Source organism: Eucyclogobius newberryi, unplaced genomic scaffold, assembly GCF_026437365.1.
Source record: "Eucyclogobius newberryi isolate DKJ021-1_F unplaced genomic scaffold, fEucNew1.0.hap1 SCAF_17, whole genome shotgun sequence".
NCBI classification, from domain to species: Eukaryota; Metazoa; Chordata; class Actinopteri; order Gobiiformes; family Gobiidae; genus Eucyclogobius; species Eucyclogobius newberryi.
The window spans coordinates 28474117-28497301 of NW_027315801.1; the positions used below are offsets into that span (position 1 = coordinate 28474117).

The 23185-nt window shown below is 40.7% G+C and overlaps 2 protein-coding genes across 6 annotated transcripts; both read right to left on the reverse strand.

Annotated features, from left to right (window-relative positions):
- Positions 1 to 1174: 1174 nt before the first annotated feature.
- Positions 1175 to 11201, reverse strand: top1b (DNA topoisomerase Ib). 2 transcript variants are annotated; one of them, XM_072449802.1, is made up of 21 exons: positions 11036 to 11201; positions 10721 to 10745; positions 9121 to 9217; positions 7602 to 7701; positions 7312 to 7367; positions 7129 to 7230; positions 6968 to 7058; positions 6810 to 6892; positions 6451 to 6566; positions 6261 to 6382; positions 6050 to 6172; positions 5772 to 5959; positions 5544 to 5688; positions 5291 to 5434; positions 4332 to 4517; positions 4135 to 4203; positions 3905 to 4019; positions 3212 to 3339; positions 2767 to 2861; positions 2531 to 2680; positions 1175 to 1472 (listed from the first exon to the last, which is right to left on the reverse strand). In XM_072449802.1, the coding sequence occupies exons 1-21, from the start codon at positions 11066 to 11068 to the stop codon at positions 1370 to 1372; spliced, it is 2271 nt and encodes a 756-aa protein (XP_072305903.1). In that variant the 5' UTR covers positions 11069 to 11201; the 3' UTR covers positions 1175 to 1369. The 2 variants fall into 2 exon arrangements, with proteins under 2 accessions (XP_072305903.1, XP_072305904.1); XM_072449803.1 differs by lacking the exon at positions 10721 to 10745 and having other exon boundaries at positions 11011 to 11201.
- Positions 11202 to 11346: 145 nt separating this feature from the next.
- Positions 11347 to 23136, reverse strand: ncoa6 (nuclear receptor coactivator 6). 4 transcript variants are annotated; one of them, XM_072449790.1, is made up of 17 exons: positions 23007 to 23136; positions 22053 to 22352; positions 21731 to 21886; positions 21505 to 21618; positions 21302 to 21424; positions 20298 to 21155; positions 19827 to 19958; positions 18439 to 19681; positions 18234 to 18334; positions 17140 to 18011; positions 16828 to 17061; positions 14076 to 16626; positions 13672 to 13710; positions 13573 to 13603; positions 13115 to 13156; positions 12751 to 12902; positions 11347 to 11707 (listed from the first exon to the last, which is right to left on the reverse strand). In XM_072449790.1, exons 2-17 carry the CDS (start codon positions 22309 to 22311, stop codon positions 11661 to 11663), a joined length of 6954 nt encoding a protein of 2317 aa, XP_072305891.1. In that variant the 5' UTR covers positions 22312 to 22352; positions 23007 to 23136; the 3' UTR covers positions 11347 to 11660. The 4 variants fall into 4 exon arrangements, with proteins under 4 accessions (XP_072305891.1, XP_072305892.1, XP_072305890.1 ...); XM_072449791.1 differs by having other exon boundaries at positions 12766 to 12902; positions 16828 to 17064; XM_072449789.1 differs by having other exon boundaries at positions 16828 to 17064.
- Between the last annotated feature and the right edge of the window lie 49 nt (positions 23137 to 23185).

Sequence of the window (23185 nt, forward strand, 5' to 3'; positions counted from 1 at the left end):
TACGTATTTACCCACACTCATTGCTGAAAATTAGGACACTTTTGCTGAAATACGGGGGAAAAAAGGTAGCACAGTTAAAATGCGTGGATTTCTGTTATTTTTGGCATAGACCACATCCATTACAAAGTCAGTCTGAAGCTCAGCAACATAAACATAGCTGATTCAAGTAAGCACAAAGAATGTCTCAATGGTGCACAAAACAAACCATCAGGCTTAACACGCTGACCACTGACAGAGGACGTCCCATACACCCATCTACACACTTGATTCTGGTGGGTTTAGGCTCACAGTTGCTTTATTAGGAAAAGGAGAAAAGGGGCATTTATAAGGACTTTGATGACTGGATCCAAGCGCTTCAAAAAAAAACACTGCCGCTCTCGTGGTTTACAATAGTCCCACGTAAGACACAGGGTCATAATGTTATGCCTGATAGACGTATGTGCAATGAGGAGAGGCTTTAGCTTACACCGCATATAGCTTGATGAACTAAAATATATACATCCCTGAAATAAAATGCAAAACTGTAAAGAAATGAAACCGTGGCAAGCTTAATATCACCAAGTGCTAATATTCCATATGCACACATTCTGTCAGGCGTATTTTGTCTCAACACACTTCCACCAAAGCAGAAAATTCAATAAATATTCACATGTCCTTTCTTTCCCATCGCATGGCTCTCACAGGTCCCCACACATTTACGAGTTAATAATCCTATGATAATATAGAATTGTGTACATAAATCTGATGCCTTACCAGTTTAAGTCATCTCAAATCAAACAAAAGTGTTCATATTCGGGGCGGACATTGGCTACATACAAACTATTGTGATAATTCTGGTGTTCCAAGAGTTGGAGCTTGATCGCATGATTGTTGATTTTGTGTAAATTCATACAAACGCACTGTATTAAGTCTTCTGTGGTCGTCAAGGCGCATGTCTGTGCAATAGCCACATTATCAGTTCAATTAGAGATGATTATGGCTTATAGTTGATGACAAAATCTTATTAGGTAATCATGTTATAAAAATCATTGAATAACAATAATCAAATAAATAATTAATACAAATGGTAGATCTTGTATAATATATTAGGTTAGTTTTAAGTTTAAAGTACATACAGATTAGATTTTATTATTAAAAATTAAATTAAATAACATAAAGCTGAAATTAGATCTGGTGTAGAACTAAATCAGATTAAATCAATTCAAAATGAACTACAAAACCTCTAAAATATTTGCCTCTCTGGACATGCGCCTGTATTTGCTTTTTGTTCTCTACAGCCCTGCTTTAGCCACAAAGTGGATTAATTTGACATCAACAGGAAACCATTTTAACAATCAAAGGCATGAGGAAACAAATACATTTGTGTGTTTTAAAACTCATAATCCTTCTCTGCCATGTCAATCGCCCAGGCAAACTTCTCCCTCTGGGTTTTGTTGTAGATCTTCTCAATCAGGATGCCATACTTTTTGCACCTAGACAATAAAGCAGAATTAAATTAAAACAGTTAAGTTTAAGTTAAAAGAAATGAGAGAGACAGACATTTACATTATGCATTTCTTTATACTGTTCTATGCGCTTTAATCAGGTGTAGAGTTACTACCGGTACTTCAAAATAACAACAAGAGTTAATTGAGTTAAAATTCAGAGCTTGTTAACAAAGGGGTTAAAACTAGCAGCAGTCTATTATAGTAACAAGAGTATACTATGTTACTATTAACAGTAGTAGTAGTATTATAGCAGCATAAAGTAATATAAATATGTACTTGACAAAGCTCTCCATCAGTGGTGCCTAAAAGCTTTGCCTTGATGTACCAAAATTAAACTATTCATGTTTGCTTATTTTGCTTAAAGATTATGTCTAGACTATCTTGAATTATGATGCTTTCTACGAGGATGGACTGGTTTGATCTCTCTTGAACTACTCATTGCCAGTTTTGATCATAACAGATAAATCGCAGCGCTCAGACTTCTGGTTTCTCTGCTCTTAATAAATATTGTAAGTGGATCACCTGGTCTCCTCTTGCTCATCCCACATGGAGGAAAGAAGCTCAAAAACAAGCCCCATTGTTCCCTGCTCTCACACTTTTCCTCCTCTGATGATTTTCCATCTAAAGCCGTTGCATTTTTGCTTGCGCGGCCCCTTTTCCTACAATGCAACACGACTTCCTGTCTTTTTTGTCATAGATATAGGTAGATACACACGCACTTCACAGCCAAATATTATCACTATTAACAGTAGGACAAGAACATGATGATGGTAATAGTGAACATCGATTGAGTTATGAGTGAAAATAATCATTATACTATTACTAATATCTTTAATAACCGCTGCAACTGGAATAGAACAGCAATCTAAGTTAGTCGATTACACTCAACACTTTTAGCATTGAAAGGATAAACTCCTGGATTAATATTTCAAAGCAGCATGTTGAAGACAGTTGAGAGAGGTGTTCACACGCAGGACTTCTGGGTGCCTGTGCTCGTTTCATATGGTCATACACAATCATAGTGTACTGAGCTCAGGCCTTACCAGGCGACGGAGATGCGTGGGTCCAGGTAGTTGAGTTTGGATGTGCCCAAAGCGATCTGTTTGTTCTCCTCTCTGTCCGTCGCTTGCAGCTGGAGCTTCATCAGCTGCTCTTCTATTCTCTGGACAGCTTTACGCTTCACCTCCACCGTTCTGACAGTTCAAAATCATACAAACTTGAAAATCCAAAAACCTTGATGATGATTCAAACATGGTGTACTTTGTGCCCTTCGTCTCACTTTTTGCTCTTTTCATCATGGGAAGCCTTGTGGTCTGCTTTGGCAGATTTTAACTGTTTTCGTGCTGTGGACAGCTGACTTTGTTTGTCATCAATCTGTTAAAACAAATATATTAAACTACAATTCACATCAATACAAGGCTGTTGTTTTGTCATTTAGTAAAGATTAGAAAAAAAAATAGAACTGCTTGATAATAAAATAAAGTAAATCACAATAAAAAGTATGTCGGTGTAATCCCTCATTGCTTTTTCTACACAATAAAAAGTAGTTATTTCCATTCAAAGAATAAAACAACCACCTTGCCACAAAAGCATTTTATGTTTTTGTCACAAACTCATTTTCTCAATTTTGCCCATGAATCTCATCTGCACCTTTACATTTCTAGGTCTCACCGTGATGCAGACTTTTTGACATACACCACATTTACAGAGAGGTTAGAACTCACTTTGGTCTGGAGGTTTTGCATGGACTTCTCAAAGGTTTTGGGTGGAGCTCTCTGGTGGTTACAGAGAATGGCCACCGCCCGGTTGGCTCTGTTGTATGACAGGATCTTAGCAGGGAGGCTGTCATCAGCTGGAGACAGCACAGAGGTTTGTTAAAACTGGTCTGGTCTGTTAATGGTGAGTGATTATTGCCAGTAGAAAAAAAATCTAAGCAAGCCCAGAATTTATATCCAGTTTTTATTTGGCATTTTTAACTGTTACCAGCAGCTCCTACATGTTTCTGGACCTCACAAACTCGTTGGCACATTGCTAGTATTGAGATGCTTTAGAACAGCTTTTTCAGGCGGCGAAGCGAAGCAGGAGGACAGGCCTAGCACAGCTGAGGCTTTCAGCACAAAGTGTTACACAACTTTTCCTTTGGATTTGCAATTAATAAAATGCTCTACAATTAGACGCCGACAATGTGTTGCAGGCTGATTCTGGCACAGAGTGCTGCTGCAGCTTGAGTATACTTTAATACATTTTACTGAAATACAGTTTTTCTGAAGTTGCAAATAAATTACAATGATTTCCATCTTTGAATTGAGACAATTTTGTCTCTCAATGTAGATTATTTTTTTCAATAAATGTCCTGAATATGAATTTGAACAATGCTTAGGATTAACAGCTGACATGCACATTCTTTAAGAACTTACCACAGGTGAGCTGTTTGAGCTGCTGTTGCAGAGTAATAGAGGCGTTGTAGGTTCGAAACACTTTAGCTGTGAGTCCATCCATTAACTCCTGTAAGTGCTTGTTTAAAATTGAAGTCTGAAGAAAATACAACAACTTTTAGAAAACGCATATTTTTACAGTATAAATAAATGCATAAGTAACACAATTTATACAAAGAATGTACACATTTTAAAGCTTTAAAGTCTCTCACATTAAGTCTGTCAAAGAGGTCATCTTCTGGCTGCTTGTTTTCAAGAAACAACTGCAAGTTTTTAAAGACCTGCAAAAGATGCGCATCATTTATTTTTTACAGTTGATTTAAAAAATACTTTTTTCATTTCACCAGAAGATGGTGTTCTATCTTAGAAAAAAATAATGTATAAAAAACAAAAAGATGCCTGTTCTTACCCTTTTTTCTACTGGGATCTTGTTGTAGTAGCGAATTGAATCTTTTCCCAGGAAGTCAAACTCTACCACATATTCCTGGTCGTCCAGTTTGGGATAAAGTTTGATGTGTTCAACCCTCAGTGAACAGCAGCCGACTGTGTCTGCAGTCTCCCCTTCCTCCTTTTCATTTCCAGCTCTTAGTGCTAACTGTAAAATTAAATGATTGAGTTACTCATATTCAGTATTCTTTTAAAAGTAGCTCATTACGTAACCTTGTTATTGCTCTGGAAAACTAACGCGTTAAGTTACTGTGCTACTTTGTTAGAAAAGTAACGCGTTGGAGTACTCTTGCATTACCAATAATTAACATTAATGTATAACCTATATCATTTGCTGACAATCCCTTTACATTGCTGAACACAGTAACATAATCATTAAAAATTCAAATAACAAAAAATGCGTTTGACTGAGCTCTATTTTTTATGTTGACAGATTACTACAATACAATGCCATACAATAAGCATGTGTAGACCTGTCCTCAAGCAATGAAAAACATCACTAAAACAAAATGAGTGGATTAGCAAAAGCCCCGACACATAACAACAAAACCTACTTGTTTAAGGCCTGTAGTTTACTTAAATCAAACTCACCTCATCACTGTTACCCTACATTTACTCCTCAGCTACAAAATAATAATTATAATGAAGTAGAAAAACATGCAAAACTGAGCATGCACAATGTGTTTGGTGCCGCAGCTCTCTCTCTACTCGGCTGAGAAACAAACCTGGCTCCGGGATTGCGGTGAGGAGATGTGACGTGACCAAAACTAACAGATTTGCAGATTTGAAAAAGTAACTTGGAGATTACTAGATTACATGTGTGCACAAAACTAACTCTGAGTACTCTAACGTGTTACCCCCCCAACTCTGCTTATGTTAATACAATCATATCATTAAATAAAGTATCACAAATGTCCTTACTTTGTCTATGAAGTAGAGTGCCACTGCTCTCTGTCTGATCCTCATCTCCTTTGACTTCCAGTCATCTCTGTACTGAGTCCGAAGACGATCCACACACTTCTTCAGTCGCCGTGCAGTCTCATATTTTTGCCAGTCTTTCTCCCCCTAAACACACATTTTTATAAGATAGCTATAGATTCAGGCTAAAACACGTTGAATATGATTTGTAAGTGCTTTGATTATCATCTCTGAGGGCTTTATAATGTTACTTCACCTTGATCCTAGAGCTGGGGTTCAACATGATGTATTTGATGGAGCCCTGAATGTTCTCCGTCCAGGAGGCCAGCCAGGTCACCTTGTTGTCATGACGGACTTCCTTCCACTTTGTCCCGGAAGGAGGTTTGGGAATCTTGGAGTCCCTAAAATTGTAAACAAATTAAAGAACATGTTAATAATATGGACCCCTAAACAATACTGACACCCCGGTAACGTTTTCACTCACTTGCTGCAGTTGATGATAATGTCCTGAGGTCTGATGCGTCGTTTCAACATTCCCATCTTCGGGTGGTCCCCTCGTCCACGGAAAAGTCCAGGCGGTTCAATACGAAAGTTCCCAATTCGCTCCTTGTGTTTGTCCATGATGCAAAAACCATATTCCTGAAGGATCCGCTCATTTTCCTCTTTGATTTTCTGCATGATGTTGATTGTGATTTTAAAAAAGCTGTTAACAAAAACGCACACAAAAAACACACAAAACAAGAAAAGAAGTTTGCGTTTTACCAGTTTTTCGTCTTTTGTCATCTGCTTTCGTGCCTCAGACTGAGCCTTGAAGTATAAGCTCATCTCCCTGAAGTCACACTTGTTTAGATCAGTAATCTTTGACTTTTCCTCTGGAGTCATTTCCTTTAAACAGATAAACAATAAAGTTACAATAAGGAATTTGGGGATCACATATTTATCTACAATTTCACTAGAATTTAAACTTTCTTACTTTTCTCCAGTCTTTGAAAAAATTCTTCCTAAATATATCCTTAGTGGTGTATTCGTGTTCCAGCATTTTGGCAAAAAAAGTGGCTACTTCCTCGGCTGGAGAACTAAGCTTCATGGGTTTTCCTGAAAGTAAAATAATTATCGTTAAATTCAAAGGCTAGCAACATCAATGAGAGGGATCTAAGACTTACCATCGAAGAAAAACTTGACTTTATCTGGCATTGGCTCGTAGGGAGGGGCAAACACTGGGCCCTTATGTTCGAGAAAACGCCACTTTGATCCATCTGTGCATCTTTCCTCCTCCCACCTGATCAAATATGAAAAACAAAACATAATGCCTTCAGAAAAACTAAACACCATTGTGATCAGGATTAATATTATTTACAATCATATATGTACTGGCAATATTTGTACCTGTAGAAAGAGTATTATATATTACAGTATTATGCGTAACTAATAATTGTTTGTGTTTTAAAAGTCACTGAAGATTCGATGAGTGAGGGGCAGAAAAACAGAATTAAACCTTAATCACGGTTATGATAGAGCTCACCATTTCCATTTCTCCTCTTCTTCTTTTTTGTTTTTCTTCCCATCTTTGGCACTTTTATCTTTTGTCTTCTTGGGTTTTATGTCCTAAAGATAAAAACAACAACAATATTTCTAAATAAACACAGATTATTCTAAAATGTATATAAAATAAAGTTGAACCTCTTCATCCTCGTCCTCTTCATATTCACGTTTCCTCTTCTTTGCCTTTTTGTCATGTTCTGTTTTTACCTTTTTGGGTTTATATTCAAACCTACAAGCAATTAAATGAATATACAATAAATGTAATTTCCTAAACAGAATTAAATCCAGATGATACTTACTCTTCATCATCATATTCTCGTTTGGGGGCCTTGATGTGCTTTGAACTCGGGTAAAACCCATTGTCTTCCTCAGGCTCACTCTTAATCGCAGGACTTGAATCTCTAAATAAAGACAGACTCAAATGTTTGTGTTGTGTGCAAATAAATATGTCATAAACATACATAAAAATATATATACTATACCGGACATATCCATTCTCTTTTTCTTTCTTAAGCTTGTCAGTGTGGGAGGATTTCACCTGTGGATAAAAACTAATCTATATAATAACAGATCAAAACGACTGGTTTAGCAAAGTTCTTGATTAAACCTGGTTCTGTCCATCTACTGTCCTCATTTACCAGTGTATTATACTATTGTTATCGTTTTTTAATCACCGACTTGATGGTTTAATCAGAGATATAGACTTGTTTAATCAAACTGATTTCTCTGTGATGATAATTAATTGGTGTGAAATGCATTTTGTCTGACTTACCTTGTCATCTCTCCTCTTTTCTTTCTCCTTGTGTTTTTCTGAGCCGTCACTGTGCTTCAGCTTGTCTTTGTGTTTTTTCTCAGAATGCTCTTTATGTTCGCTGGATTACAGAGAGGTCAAAGGTTAAATGCTTGTGGTAAAAAGAGACACTTGCTTTATCGTAGTTAAAGGGCTTTTTTCTTTTTAAGAATGGTGTATTGATCTCAACTTGCAAGGTATAAAGACACTGTCAAACCAGAATTATAAGTTAAAGAATATCTCTTGGTGTTGAATACACCACCACAAATATATTCATACTCTATACATACAGTATATCTTTGTTAAAGTATGGCATATAATATATTTGACCCTTTAAGAGGTATCAACCTATGTAATGCACACATGCTAATAAAATTATGTTATGTGCGGGGATGAAAATGGCCTGTGGAAATGTATTGGACACATTTAAAGACAGTAATATATTGTAGAAAGACCCCTTCTGCGTTCACTGGCTGCTAGCCACATGCACCACACACTCACACTCAAAGCATGATCATTTCATGGGTCTCTTCTTTTAATAGGTTCCATTCGTAAATAGTGGTAAATAAATTGCCTGGGCCATTGTAGCTTTAATTTATTACCCTTAAATAAAACATAATTTATTTGGCTGTGATTGTGGACAGCACCACATGAAGATCTCATCAACAAACTTTACTGTTGAAATAGTGTTCCCGTAGTTCAATTTTGGTCTTGTTTGACAGACTATAGCGTCCCAGTGTTTGACTGTTTTGTCATTCAAAAACAACTTAATTGTACATTAATAAAACAATAACAAAATAATTTCAATATGATTTTTCATCAACAATACAGACAAGTGTGTGTGTTACAAGCACATAAAGGCTACAGGGCTTGAACACATTCTCTCCTGGTCATTTCTATGGTTTACTTTAGAATGATCACTTCAATAGAGTTCACTGGAAAATTCAGGAGTGTAGAAATCTGTCTAACAGATGTAGACAGATTTTAACTGATGATGATTTTTGCACCTCTCTTGCCACATTGTACAGAGTATTTTCATTTCACATTATTACACATTTTTTGACACTGGCTGATTTAGTTAAGTATGTCTTGTGATGCATCCAATTCCATCTGAAGCCACTGTAGCACATAAAAGTAAAAATCAACATCCATTAATGAATTGATGTTCTAAAGCAATTTTGTCCCTGTAACTTCTTTTTATAGATGGAATAATATGGGAAGTTGACCTGTAAAGACAGATCTAAACACTCCACTCTAATCTCGTATGGTTTTAAAGAAATTTGCAAAATAAAATAACTACTAAAAAGTTTCATCACTGCCATTTTGATATTATGCACTGTAATAATGAGTCTTATTCTAATGGGCGGGTAACATATGATAAACTATGTGCATCTGAAAGAGAAGGCCTATGACAGCCACTATAAAGAAAAGACCAAACCGCACTTTGTTAGGCATAAACAGTGAAGCCTGATTTGTACATGAATTTGTCAAGTTATCTCACCTGTTGCTGTGCTTGGAGCGCTCGCGTTCTTTGTCTTTCTTGTGGTCTTTGTGTCTGTGTTCCTTGTCTCTGTGCTTCTCTTTATGTTTGTGAGAGTCTACGATGCAAAAGGTTAATTTGCATTTCAGACAGTACTTTCACACAATTTTTATCTAAAAAAAAAGAGACACCCAAAATTGTTTGCCATCATTTCAAATTGTAACTACATTTGAAAGTTATTACGCATGTACTGGGGTTGAGAGATAGATCAGACTGAATGTTTTGCCTTTTTGGCTTAATATCAATAATCTTATATTTTGTGTTGTCAAAGGTTAAAGTGCATTTGTAAGGTTAAAATAAAGGTTTCAATTAAATGTATTAAACAGGTTTATAGTCAATATTATAATAAAATTCTTGCCTACGTTTCCCTAGTTTGACCTTTTTGGGGATGTTTATCAGTTTACTTCCTGGTTCGACATGGGTAGCAGATGTGACATAGATAGAGGTAATTCCTGTTTTACTGTTACCATTGTGAACAAGGGGCAAAATCCATATAAACTACACAATAGTTAAGAATTGACAACTAACAATACATAAGAACACCTATACTTGGCTAAATGACTGTTTAAAATGTATTTGCGCATAAATAGTCTCTGCTTTTTGGATGAACCTCGCAAGTTTTTGTTCATAAGAGTTCTTCTATTAAGGGTGTTCTTTTAAACTTCCTATAAGTTATCTGTCCTTTCCCCCTGTATCTACCTGCGTTTTAACACCAAAATGTCCCCATGTGTGGACAATAAAAGAATATCTTATCCTTTTCATAACAGACAGAGGAGTTCTGTCTTGGAACTCAGCTCTACTTCCTGACATTTTCAACTTTTATTTTTCAAATTTACTTCACAAGCCGACACTTGGCCGATGTAAAACTGTAATAAACAATTACCACAGGTTCTATCACACCCAACCGAGTCATAATCGAGAAAAAATATATAATAATAACCATGAGAACCTGTCATACGCACTTCAAACTTGTGCCATCATCATCATCTCTTCAGACTTTGAATTCTACTGGAATTTAGAGTCAAATTGTGAGAAAAGTAACAGTGCATTCTAGTCTAAAACGCGTATTTGGGGTGTCAGGGTGAAGGCTTTTGTCTTGGCTGGAACTGTGTGTTCTGCAGCGGAGATAGGGGCCGGGGGGGAGGAGAGATAAGCGCCCGGCTCCAGCCTCCATATCACCGCTCACAGCAGCTTCATCCCCGGCGCCTGGCTGGCCTCATCCACAAAAAGAAAATGGCGTAGAGACTAAGTCCACAGCCTCAAATCGGCCACTTTCCCCTCCAAAATACACCAGGAATGCATCCACTGACTCTAACACTCGTGCATGCAAAATAAACACCACGTCCAGTGCTTTCGGGCTCTCGCGTCAGGTCGGAGCATCAGTGGGCGCAAGTACGAATGCGAGAGGGTCATTTTGAACAATAGCCGCAAGAGAGTGGAGGAGAAGGGACTTAGTCTCTGGGACGCCATTGCTGTCCTTTTAAAAACTAACAGTAGACACATCCCTATTCTGCAAACAATACACATTCACTGCAAATAAAATCATACGGAGGGGACCTACCGTTTCCTTTAGATCCACAATTGACCTAGAAATTGAGAAAACAATGTGGTTTAATATTAGTTATTTAAAAAGGCCGGGTAGCTTGGTTAGTCAACTTTCTATTGATATGCAATTGTACTATAAGACATGAACACGCCTATAATTGGTAACATGCAATCTGCAAAATATTGAATGTGGTTGCTAAAACAGGTGAATAAGAGCGTTTACTGTAACAGCTGCATTTTATATTCCTGTATGAAGCTGCATTTGTGTCAGCTCCAGCCTGAAAACACGCACGAACTCAGCAGCACCGGGGCTTCTGGAAAGAGCTGGTACCTGCGCGTCTCTGTGTTCACGGTCGCCGCTCATGGTGAAGTTTTCGCGGTGATCCAGCTGGAGTTGTCACGGGCAGACGGCGGGATGGGATGGATGCGAGGCTCCAGGAGGCTCCACAAACGCGGTGACAGCCAGGAACGAGTCCCAGCGTCGGACCGACTGCGCATGCTCAAACACGCCGTACTAAAAAGACTACATTTTGGTGTCTTGTTTAAGTGGGGAAAAAGTGCACAGTGCTGAAATAAAATGTATGATATTGTTGTAATTGACAGGTTGTGTGATGTGCATGAGAAAAGATGACAATGGCTAGGTTTCACGGGACAAAAGCAGTAGAAAATTTAATTCAGTTGTACAACATAATTTTACAATCATATGACATTATCAATCATAAAACGACAAATCCAGCATTTCATATAAAAGCTCACTCATACAAAGACTATGTGCACACATTCTAACTACAGTCTGACATGACAGCAGGGACAAAACAATGGCATGATTATTTTTAAAACAAACTGTACAAGGTATACTCTTTAGATTAAAAGTCTATCACATATTTCATAAGCAAATGTTTAACAACCAAAACACTAAAATGTACAGTACTGTTCACAGGGTTTAAAACTTCTACCTATTTAGACTTCCTTCTTTTGGCCTGGGTCGGACTTGCTCCAGTTTCTGTGAAATATTGGAAACAATTTGTAAATACCTGTAAACAAGTTTTCAAAATGAATATTCAAATATTACTTGGTGTTATACAAACTAGTGGTTCTCAACCCTTTTCAGGTACGACCCTGATAATTTTCCAACAAAAATTAGAGACTCCCCACAAAGTGATAAAGTAGACTTATTTTTAATGATTTAATGAATTTTCAGGCCATAAGCCTAGATTAATGAATTTCTTGCCAATTTCCCAAACAACCAGGAATCTACCACTGCAATAAATTAGGTGTCAAGCCGTATTTTAAGACTGTTGCGTAACTTTTCAATATTCCTCACATCATCAGGGATCCCCTGAAATCTTTGAGTTACTCCCAGGTTGAGAACCACTGAACAATGGTAATAAACAATCAAGAGGAAATATTTGTGTGAATTCAAAATAACAATCTTATCCTTGCTCTCACATTTCATGGTTACATGCAGTTTATATAGATACGTACATTAAGCACATAAGTAAAGAAAATAAAAACATGAGATTTTCCTGATCATAGCCTAATCAGATTTTGTGGTTTGCGTGCCAGTTAAATAATCTTAAAAAGGTCCAGTAATCAGATATGATATTTTAGTGTGCATGTCAACATAGCCACAGCTAAACATGTGGTATTTCAAGAATGATATGGAACAAGTTTGCGGCAACTAGCCATTACACAGGTATTCTATCATTCAGTCTAAAACCAAGTGATTGTTTCCCCCCCCCCCCCATTTCCATTTATTGTATTTTAAGTGTGTTTGAGTTCCAATTTTATTTACATTTCTATGGTTTGATATGAAGAAATGATCAATAACAAATTAAATGTATTAGAACCTGATGCTGTATTGTATGTATAATGCATCATTTCCATTATTGTCTCCAAGAGCTGCTGCTCTGGTGTACTTGTTTTAATCCTTTCTGGGAGCAAATGTATCGCAATTCAATGCAAAAGCCTTATGTATACTCTTTGTTTTAATGTATTTGATTAGCCTTAAGTATATACTTTTCAAAAACATATTTAAAATCATACTTGTATTTGTCCAACCTTTTACAGCAGTGCTCATTGCTGGTCTTGCCGATCTTTTCCGAATGCTACTGTCCACAACTGGCTCTTCCTCCGTCTCCTTCTCTGCACGGGAGCTCCGTCTGCTCGGCCCTTTTGGCTTCTCTACTGCCGCCGCTCTAAATAAATGGACAACAAAATGGGAAAAACGATACCAACATGTCAATTACATTCAATGACCATGCTTTTCTGATCTACTCAAAATGTAATACCACACAGGATTCTGCTGTTTTTCCTCATCTACCACAGATAATGTCCGTCTTCATCCTGACGTCTTCCACTAAAGTCCACTATTTGTGTCTTTGCGGTGTGAGCATAGTTAAATACATACCTTGGAACTAAGTTGATGGGCGTCTTTCTTTTCTTTGCCCATCTGTGATAGAAGTGGAAAAACAGCGGTAAACTATGAACTTGTGTTGTACAAAGTAACGTAGGAAGCACCACTTCCCACCACTCTATGACAGGTATCCTAGGTGAGAAAGATGTGATGTGCCCATGAAGATCAGTGGAGTGGTGCGATTGAGTTTGTGGTTCAGTCATCGGGCATGCATCTTAGTATTCAGATGCATGTTGATCACACATACCAAGCGAAGTGAACACAGAGGCCCATGGATTTTACCACGTGCATCCTCTCAACCAAATGAGCTGCCTGAGTTTTAGTACAGTTAGGAGTCTCTAGGATGTTTTTTATGAAACCAAGATGAAAAAATCAACTCATGTCCCATGATTCAGACAGTCCCATGTTTCAACAGAAGGAAACAAAATCAAGTGCAATTCCAAGTATCTTACCCCTGTTCAGGACCAGTGGGAACTTCTTCTCCTGTATAAGAGAAAATTATGACAATAATGCACTTTATTTTAAAGTCAAATAGTTCAAAAACTACTTACCGAGTGTTTCTCTTGTTTGTGTGAGGTCCTGAGAAGCTGCTGTGTGAACAATTAAAATTAAATATTCAGATACAAAAGCATCATACATTTTGATACTAAAGAAAAGGCTAAATACAGATTTTGATACCACAATGATAATAAGAAACAATTTTATACAATAGAACGTAATTTTTCGGATTTTTTTGTTGGAATATACCTTTAGATCAAGACAATTCTAACACAATTTGTACCTGCTCAAATACATATCTAGTTTTGATAGTACGATAAAATACTTAGTATTGATTAAAATTTGAACATTTTTGCCAACCTTAATCATATCATCATATACTGTCAAAATGGTTCCTGTTATTTGTGTTACATATCATAGTATTCAGACCAACACAAACATCTGTATGACTTCTTACCCGTGCTGGTCTGGCCGCTGTCACCAAGAGCTGAAGATGCGTGGGATTCGGCCTTCAGTGGATCAGCTTGATTGGACGTGATGTTAGCAGTTGAGGTGATGCCAGGGCTAGCCTCAGATACAGGAACAGCCACAATGGGAACTATAGACGGTAAAGAACTGTGTGCAGTAGCAACTGTGGATAACATGGTAGCAGCGGTTGTTACATTAGCCATTGCATCTTGAGATGCTGCGATTGGTGAAGCATGGGAAATTGAAGCTTGGTTGGCATTCTGGCTGTGTGCTGCAATTTGCCCGGGAGTAGTTCTTGGGGTAGCAGTTTCTATTTGAAGGGGAGAGCTGGTAGGAAGGTTTAATGCCTGTGATGTGACAATATAAGACGGTCTATCTCCAGTTATGACCTGGGCTGAAGCAGATGGAGAGACAGAATTCTTTCTCACAGCCGTTATTGCTCCTGGACTCGAGGAAAGGGGTGGAGAAGCCATGGGCGGCTGAAACGGAGATGACACAGGAGGAATAGGATGGGGAGAAGGCTGCTGCCGTGGAGGACTTGGCTTTTGGATAGCGTCACTAAGATTGTCTGGTTTAGCAGGGGCAGCACTCACTTGCTGATTTGTCTGTGAAGTAAGAACTGAAGGTACAGTGGCTGTAATCTGAATAGGTCGCGGCTGCAAGCTCAGGGCAGGAGAGAGTTGCATGTTGGCGGTAGACACTTGGACCATTGTAAGTGGCTGTGACCCACCAGTAGTATTAGACGTTACTGATGCACCGGGGACCTGAATGATAGGGTTAATAAATAGTGGTGTAGTTGTAATAAATTGTGGTCGCGTAGCTGGGCTCTGTTGGCGGATGTCTTGTGCTCTGAGGTTTTTGCTGGGCACAGCAACCATGGAAGTCGGCGGCTGAGAGGGGGGTGTTGAGGTAATCGTGTTAGAACTGACAAATACAGTAATCTGGTTGGATGAAATGGTGCTGGACGAAGCGGGAATCTGTATGAGAGAGTGGACAGGTTTATTAGGAGTGGGGATTGGTTTTGAAGAGGCTTGGGTTAAATTAGAACTTGTGGAAATGGCAGCATGAACAGAAGTTAGTGGATTGGGGCTATTTACAGTAGTAGTGTTAGTAGTGTTGAGGTGGTGAGTAGTGGCCTGTGGGTTGACACAAAGAGAGGGCATGGCGTTTGAGCTGGTAGTGGTGCTAGGGTTAACCATGGTGCTAGGAAGTGAGCTAGGAATTGAAGCTTGTTGACTATGGCTACTTGTCAGAACAGTAATGGCAGGTTTTGAGTCACTCGTAGTGGGCACGCAAGGCTGTCCTAAGCTTTGAGCATTACTGTGTGTTTTTTCTCCTTCAGTCTTCCCCATCTGTAAAGGTCGAACATTAATATTGTCCAATAACTGGTTGAGGGATGTAGGAGCCTCCCTAAGAGCAGGAGAGATTTCAAGATCTTGCGAATGTCTATTAGAACCCGGGGAGTCTGTCTGCTGTGGTGTAGGAATACGTGGACTTGCCAATCTGGGAGAGGTTAGCTCCCTCATAGCATGCGAGTGAGATACTGGCCGTGGTTCTCCCTGACTATCTTTGCATGCCTCTACATTATTACCCTGAATTAAACTGAAAGGTGACTGTGTTTGCTGAGCTTCCAACCCCCCAGCTGCTTGTGGAGGCATGGCTCCAGTATTTAAAGGTACTGGGGGGGGGCTAAGCATCATCATTTGCCCCTGTGGATTGACTAGCTGCTGCGGCGAGCATACAATCTTTGTCCCCCTTTGCCTCCCTGGGCTCGGAGTCGCAGATTTGCGACTTGATGCTGGACTAGACCTGCGGCTGTTGCTAGGACTTGCTCTTTTGCCCTGAGCCCCTGACTGCTTCTCCTGTTTAACGCCTGTCACTCCTGCACCGGTGCCTGAGGAAAAGGACTGTTGACTGATGTTAGGGGCATTTCCGCTGACACCTCCATTACTGTTGTTTCCTGGAAGGGCTAAACTAGGAGGAGCCTGTCCGATGGCTTTGAGTGTGGTTGGGTTAAGACCTTGTTGGTCAAACCCTCTATTCAAGTTGGGCTGCCTGGGAGGCAAGGGAATGTTGATTTTTGGAGGGAAAAGTCCTGCAATTGAAGCATTTAACCTCTCAGGTGAAAGGTTGATTTCATTGGGCTCAGTACTGGGTGGGCGGTTAGTAGGTGTGAGGGGGTGGTAGGGTCTAGGACTGGCTCTGTTGGGCGTTTTGGGTCTTGAACTTTGTGAAGTTGTGGGGACATTTGGGAAATGAAGTCCAGTCATTGTGCCTCCTTGCTGAGGCTGATTAGGCAGCAGTTGCTGTGGACTGGCTCCAGGGTGTTGTGGCATGGGTGATTGGCCTTGCTTTATCATGTGGGTATTAGATCCTTGGGTTGCCATCATCTGCTGTGCTCCATTTGGTGGTTGCCCTGGAATTTCAGGGCCAGGGGGTCTGTCCTGCTTATGTTGTGCCGCAGCAGTGGTCTCTTCTGGTGGTGTAGGTTGTCCTTGTCCTACATCTGGGTGAGACACTCTTCTCGAGGCACCAGTAAGCTGCAAAAACAAAGAGAATTGTATTATTTATTTAATATGATATAATTTTCAATTAGTGTTGCCTTGACCAAATAAATACATTCAATTCCTTTATATTACACAAATATGTAGAATTGAGGCACTTGGTTGCAAATGTAATAAAAGATAGATATATAGAGTTATGCCCTTTAAACAAAAAAAGGAAAAATAAAATAGTCTTACTTGTGGATTTACCATCATGGGCATCCCTCTGGCTTTATCCGGTGAGGGTGGCACACTCCCAGGGCCTTGAAGGCTTATCATTACAGGCATGTTACCTTGCTGAGAGACAGGAAGCCTCTGTACCTCTGATGAATTGGCCACGCCACGAGGAGGAAGGTGACTTCCTGGAGGCATTGACATACGATTCTTTGCCTGTTCCTGCTGCATTTTCATCATTATTATCATCTGATGTTGCTGCTAAATTACAAAGCAGACATGAATTTGTATTCAATTATGCAAACATTTTAAAATACACATGTTAGAGGCATTTACTTGTTGCTGTAGATGTGACTGTTGCTGAGCCAGTTGCTGCTGCTGAACCTGATGAGGGTGCATCTGTGGTTGCCCTTGTACGGATGCTTGTTGCCCCTGGTGAAGGCCAACCATTCCTTGCTGTGGCCCTGTCATTCCCTGTTGTGGTCCAGGCAATACTTGCTGTTGGCCAGGTATTACCTGTTGTGGCCCTTGCATTCCTTGTTGCGGCCCACTTATTCCAGGCTGTGTCACTGGTATTCCAGATTGTGCATTTGTCATTACTTGCTGTTGCCCAGGCATTACCTGTTGTAGCATTCCAGACTGTGCTCCAGCAATTGCTTGCTGTTGCCCAGGCATTCCTTGCTGTTGCACAGGTATTCCCTGTTGTGGCATTCCAGATTGAGGGCCTGTCATTCCTTGCTGTTGCCCCGGCATTACCTGTTGAGGCATTCCAGTCTGGGACCCTGTCATTCCTTGCTGTTGCGACATTCCCGATTGTGGCCCGCTCATCCCTTGCATCTGATGCATCTGCTGCTGTTGTAGATGTTGTTGTAGCTGCTGCTGCTGGAGCTGCTGCTGTATGTGCTGTAATTGTTGTTGTTGTTGTTGTTGTTGATGTTGATGATGTTGTTGTTGATGCTGCTGCTGCTGTTGTTGTTGTTGTTGTTGTTGTTGTTGCTGCTGCTGCTGCTGCTGCTGCTGTTGCTGCTGCTGCTGCTGTTGTTGTTGTTGTTGTTGTTGCTGCTGCTGCTGTTGCTGCTGCTGCTGTTGCTGCTGCTGCTGTTGCTGCTGCTGCTGTTGCTGCTGCTGCTGTTGCTGCTGCTGCTGTTGCATAAACTGCATCGGCACTTGCTGCAACACCCTTTGATCCCCTGACTGACCAGGAAAACCTGTAAATGTTAAGTTATGAATTAACAAGTGATAGTCACTCTTTTAGGACCTAAAGATCAAAAATTACAACTGAAGCAAACTTTAAGCATTCTGCTCATTATGTTTGTTTTTAAATATAACCAATTGAAGGCAATTCAAAATGGGGCCCTTGAATAACATTAGTAAAGTAAAAATGCACAAATAATATTAAATAATTTTGGGCTGTGACTGTATTTGTTTACCTGTAGGTCTATTAGGAAATTCTGGAATTTTTGTAACTGGGTTATCCAAGCCCAGACTTTGTTCACCCAGTTCCGAATCCTCCATGCCAGCATCAAGACCACTGAAAACAAGGAAAACTGCTGTCAACTTAAGATCACTTGTTGAAAATGTAACTTACTCTATTGAAATTTTCACTTGTGTCAAAAAGCTCACAGAAAACCTTACCCAAGTCCATCTCCTTGTTGACCTTCACCTTCTTTTGTCTTCTTCTTTCGAGGTGGTTTCTTCTTTTTAGGTTTAGCTTGATTCGCCCCCCCTGCTCCCTGCTTTCCGCCTGGTCCAAACTGACTTGCTGAGATATCGCTCTGCAACAAGTTGACTAGTAACGGGCTGGTCAATGTGACATCTTTGTTTCCTGCAAAGTTACCTGCCTGTCCACAAGATCCAACCATTTGCATCTGACCAGTGAACTGGGGATTGAAGTTCATCCCATGACCTGGAAAGTGTCCATTTCCCATTTGCATGTGCTGTGGGCCTCCCATTATGCCTTGCTGTTGCTGTGCCTGCATATCTGGCACCATTTGCTGTACGCCCATGTCTCCAGACACACCAGTGGGATCCCCCATCGGATGAGGATGTTGCTGAGCAGCCTGCTGCTGTAACATGGCCTGCTGCTGCTGTTTCTGCTGCTGCTGTTGTTGCTGCTGCTGCTGCTGCAGCTGCTGCTGCTGCTGGAGCTGTTGCTGAATGAGGGGATGACCTGCGGGAAGCCTCATCTGCTGCCCATGCATCCCCATCACCTGATTAGGGTTTCCTGACATGGGAACCTGTTGTCCTTGTTGGTTCATCTGAGCATGCTGTTGTTGCTGAAGTTGATGTTGCTGTAACTGATGCTGCTGTTGAAGCTGCTGTTGCTGAAGCTGAGCCATTTGTTGCTGCTGTTGCGGGGTCATCTGCTGAACCTGATTCTGGAATTGAGACATGTTTCCTTGAATATTTGGAGAAGGTACACGCATCATCTGACCGGGCATTACCCCAGGGGGCATCTTCCCTCCAAACACCTGTTTGTTCCCTTGCATTTGGTTGGCAACCATTTGCTCCATCATCGGGTTTTGTTGTTGTTGCTGAAGGAGCATGGCCTGGTGGCCTTGGCCTCCAACCATCTGACCCTGCCCATGCATCACCCCCTGGCCTTGCTGAGGCAACAGTTGCTTGGGTGGGGTCATTCCACCTCTCTGTCCTTGATTGAGCGGCCTGGAAAGGATGGTCTGACCGCCACCCTGTGCTTGAGCCATCTGGCTGGGGGAGGAAGACACAGGCTGGGCCTGATGCTGGAGGCCCATCATCTGAGGACCAGCAGCGGTACCCGGTGGAGGACCTGCCATGCTGCTTTGGACACCCATGACAATAGGCTGCGAGTGAGGATGGCCCTGAACTGAATTTGGTGTGGATGCAGGTGGTAGAGTTCCTAGTATTTAAAAAATAAAATTAAATTACACAATCATCTGACTCAGTCAAAACAATTCAACAAAACAGCAGAGAATGAAGCCATAAAAATACTGCAGTTGAAGAAATGTAGCATGTTATTAACGTTTGAATTTAAAACTATTTACCTGTATGAGTGAGTCCTTGGTTACTTTGTAACTGTTGATTGGCTCCTCCCATTGGGGCTCCTGGTGCGTTAACACTCACCTGACCCTGGACAAAATTTGAGTTGGGGAACCCCATTGGACGTTTAGTCATTCCTGAAATAAAAAGTAAAAATGTTTTATTGCAATACCTTTGTACAATTACTTTATTGCATGGGGATGGAAGATGACAAGTCAATATGGTATGGTATTGGGGTGTAATATGCACTGTGCCAAGAGTCGCTATGTCACTCACTATTAAGAATGGCACTGAAATCTAGTCTCAAAACAGTATTAATACACAATACTTACTTACTTAAAAAATACATACATTTTATTTCTGCTCAGCTATACCTGACTGCCAGGCCTTTGTCAAACTGCAAAGTCATTGAACCAGAACAAGGCTGCAACACACCTAATTAAATGAATAAGTCTATTAAACAAAGCAGTGCCCACCTGGATGAACCTGGGCTCCAGGCTGTCCATGTTGTTGCATTCCCATAAATCCTTGCTGCATGCCGGGCTGTTGACCAAGAGCTGCACGACCTGGTGAGCCAACACCTTGAGGAAAACCTTGAGGAGTTGTCGGTCTCTGAGCCATCATAGGTGGAGTACCAGGTGACCCCTGCTGGAAAGGGGATGAGGAAGAACCAGGAGATTTTGCAGTGAGGTTGCCCTGTGTGCCAGACGTTGCAGGCATTGGCAGTGGTGGTCTAGGTGGTCCTATAACCCCGCCAGGTCCACCCTGAGGACCTTTAGGCTGTGGTGTGGCAAACGGACTCATCCCTGTCTGCTGCTGCTGCTGTTGTTGCAGCTGGGCTTGACCCATGGCATTAAATACTTGGCCAGCCTGTTGGCTGCCAAAAGGATATGGGGGTGGAGGGTGACTAGGAGTCTGAACTGAAGCAAGTGAAGGTGGCCGCTGCATCATTTGACCTTGTGGCGGAGGTTTTCTCCAGGCAGGGCCTCCTTGTGCACCTTGAGGCATTTGATTCCAGCCAGGAGGCATTGCCATCTGTCCTGATGAATTAAATGGTGGCCTCGGGCCTAGCTGTGAAAGCTGCTGAGCTTGTTGTTGTTGGGCTTGTTGTTGTTGTTGCTGCTGCTGCTGCTGCTGTTGTTGTTGTTGTTGATGATGTTGTTGCTGGAGCTGCTGCAGGGCAGCAGGGTTTAGTGGTCTGCCAGCCTGAATAGCCTGCATGTGATGAGCTGCTTGAGGAGGCATGGGGCCTGAACCGTGGGGTCCAGATTGTTGGTGTTGAAGTTGCTGCTGAGGCAGAATTGACATGCCTGGCATCATGGGATCCATCATGTCTACAAAACACATAGTCTTTTATTATATTTTCTGCTACTGCAATGCTAACTTTACTTATAACGCAGTTTAAAACAACCAGGTTGAACAAATTGCTACAACATTTAGATAAAACAAAATGTTTAATTGGAGACAGAAAATCCCTCACCTGTCTGGGAGACTGGCCTTTGAACACGAGGATGCATCTGTCCACTGCTGCCAGGACCCATGACCTGTCCTGGCATACCAGAACCAGGGGGAACCATTTGTGGATTAGCTATTCTCACACCACCTATAAATATATAAAATAAGAAGGTTGTTAAAGTGCATGTAAAAAATGAAATGCATTGTGTGAAATAATTAGAGTGATACCTGGACCAGGTTGACCTGGAAAGCCGATATCCATCCTCATCTGGCTGGGTCCTCCAATTGGTCCATTTACTTGTCCTCGGTTTGGTCCTGGTACAACATTAATGGCACCTTCCCCTAAAAAACAATATCATTTTAGATATAATATAAATAATAACAATGGAATGGCACCAAGACTATTACGAAATTAAAAAAAATATTTTCAAAAATAATTATAGTGGATTTGTACCTTCAATCTGCACTGACAAAATCCCCAGGTCTCTGAGCTGTTGCTGGTTGTTTTGAGCCAAAAGTCTAAGGCGCTCAGCCGCTTCACGAGGAATGTTGAAGGTGACTCGAACGCTATTCCATGGTTCAACATGATGGGGCAGCAACCTCTCTGTAGCTTTGGTATGAATAAAATACAGTAAAATGTAAATACAAACAATTATCTAAAAAATATCTTTCAGTGAGTATTGGACTGTAATCAACACAATAGAAGGAAATATGCCTTAAACAATACATGTTTGCATCATATGAAAAGTCTTTTGAATTAGAAATAGCACACTGACCCAGGTCCAGCATGTCGGGGATTCCACTGAGAATACTGTCCAGCTTCTGAGTGAAGTCTTCATCCTCCATATTTCCTTTAAATGACACAAAGACCATAAACTCGCCCTCCAACTCATTTTCTGGAGCTGAACTTCCACCGCATGTGTCCTCGTCCTCTCCAGCATCTCCTCCGACCCCAGAGTCTCTGTCAGAGTCATCTTCTGTCCCTGGTTCAGTGGTCTTCTGGGTCCGTCGAGGGACGCGTTGTCGTGGTGCCATCCTCCCTTCACCAGGAGTGGCGCTTGACAAAACGGCTCATTCTACAGTCACAAATGATTCACAAAGTCATTTCAAGTGCATTTGACAAATACACAGCATACGAAATGGTACCACATATTAAGTGCATCAGTACAAAATGAACATGGATGACAGAAACCGCTGAAAGCTTCCCAAGGCAGATAATCTAGTCAAGTAGTCAATGTTTCAAGAAATATCTAGTCTAGTCCGTCCATACTGATGGCTCTCACAATACCGCCCACTGGGGGGAATACAACGTAATAAATAAATAAGTAATACACAATTAAACGTGACACTGGAAAGGTCGCCCAAGGAGGACTTAAACCAACATTAGACACCGGCCCTGTCTCCGGGGCCTTATTACAATTGTGGGCTACGCTGTGATTATGTGACCACAGCGGCTCAAACAGAGCTAATGTTTACTGCATTGCATACAGCATTTTAAATTGTACGTATGTTTTGCTATAATACCATTAAACTGACAATAGATCACTTGGAAGAAACATAAACATCATCAATTCCGAGTCCATCTCAGCTTTGAGAGCTAATGCTAAGCTAAAATGGCTGCAGGTAAATGCAATAAATGCAATGTACATCTAAATACATACCAACTGTGCAATCCCTAGACTAGTGTATAGAATAAACGGCACATAATAGCAACAAAAGCAAAGCCTTACCACGCAAATACATCAGAAAATAAATTACACCGGTGAGTCTCTGCTAGCTAGATTAGCAACAATCAATAGATGAATCGCTAGTGACGAGTAGCACTTCCGAAAAGCATTTCCGGTCAGGGATTTCAACATAAGATACACACGTTATGTCAAGAAATTGTTTTAATGATCTCAGTCATAAA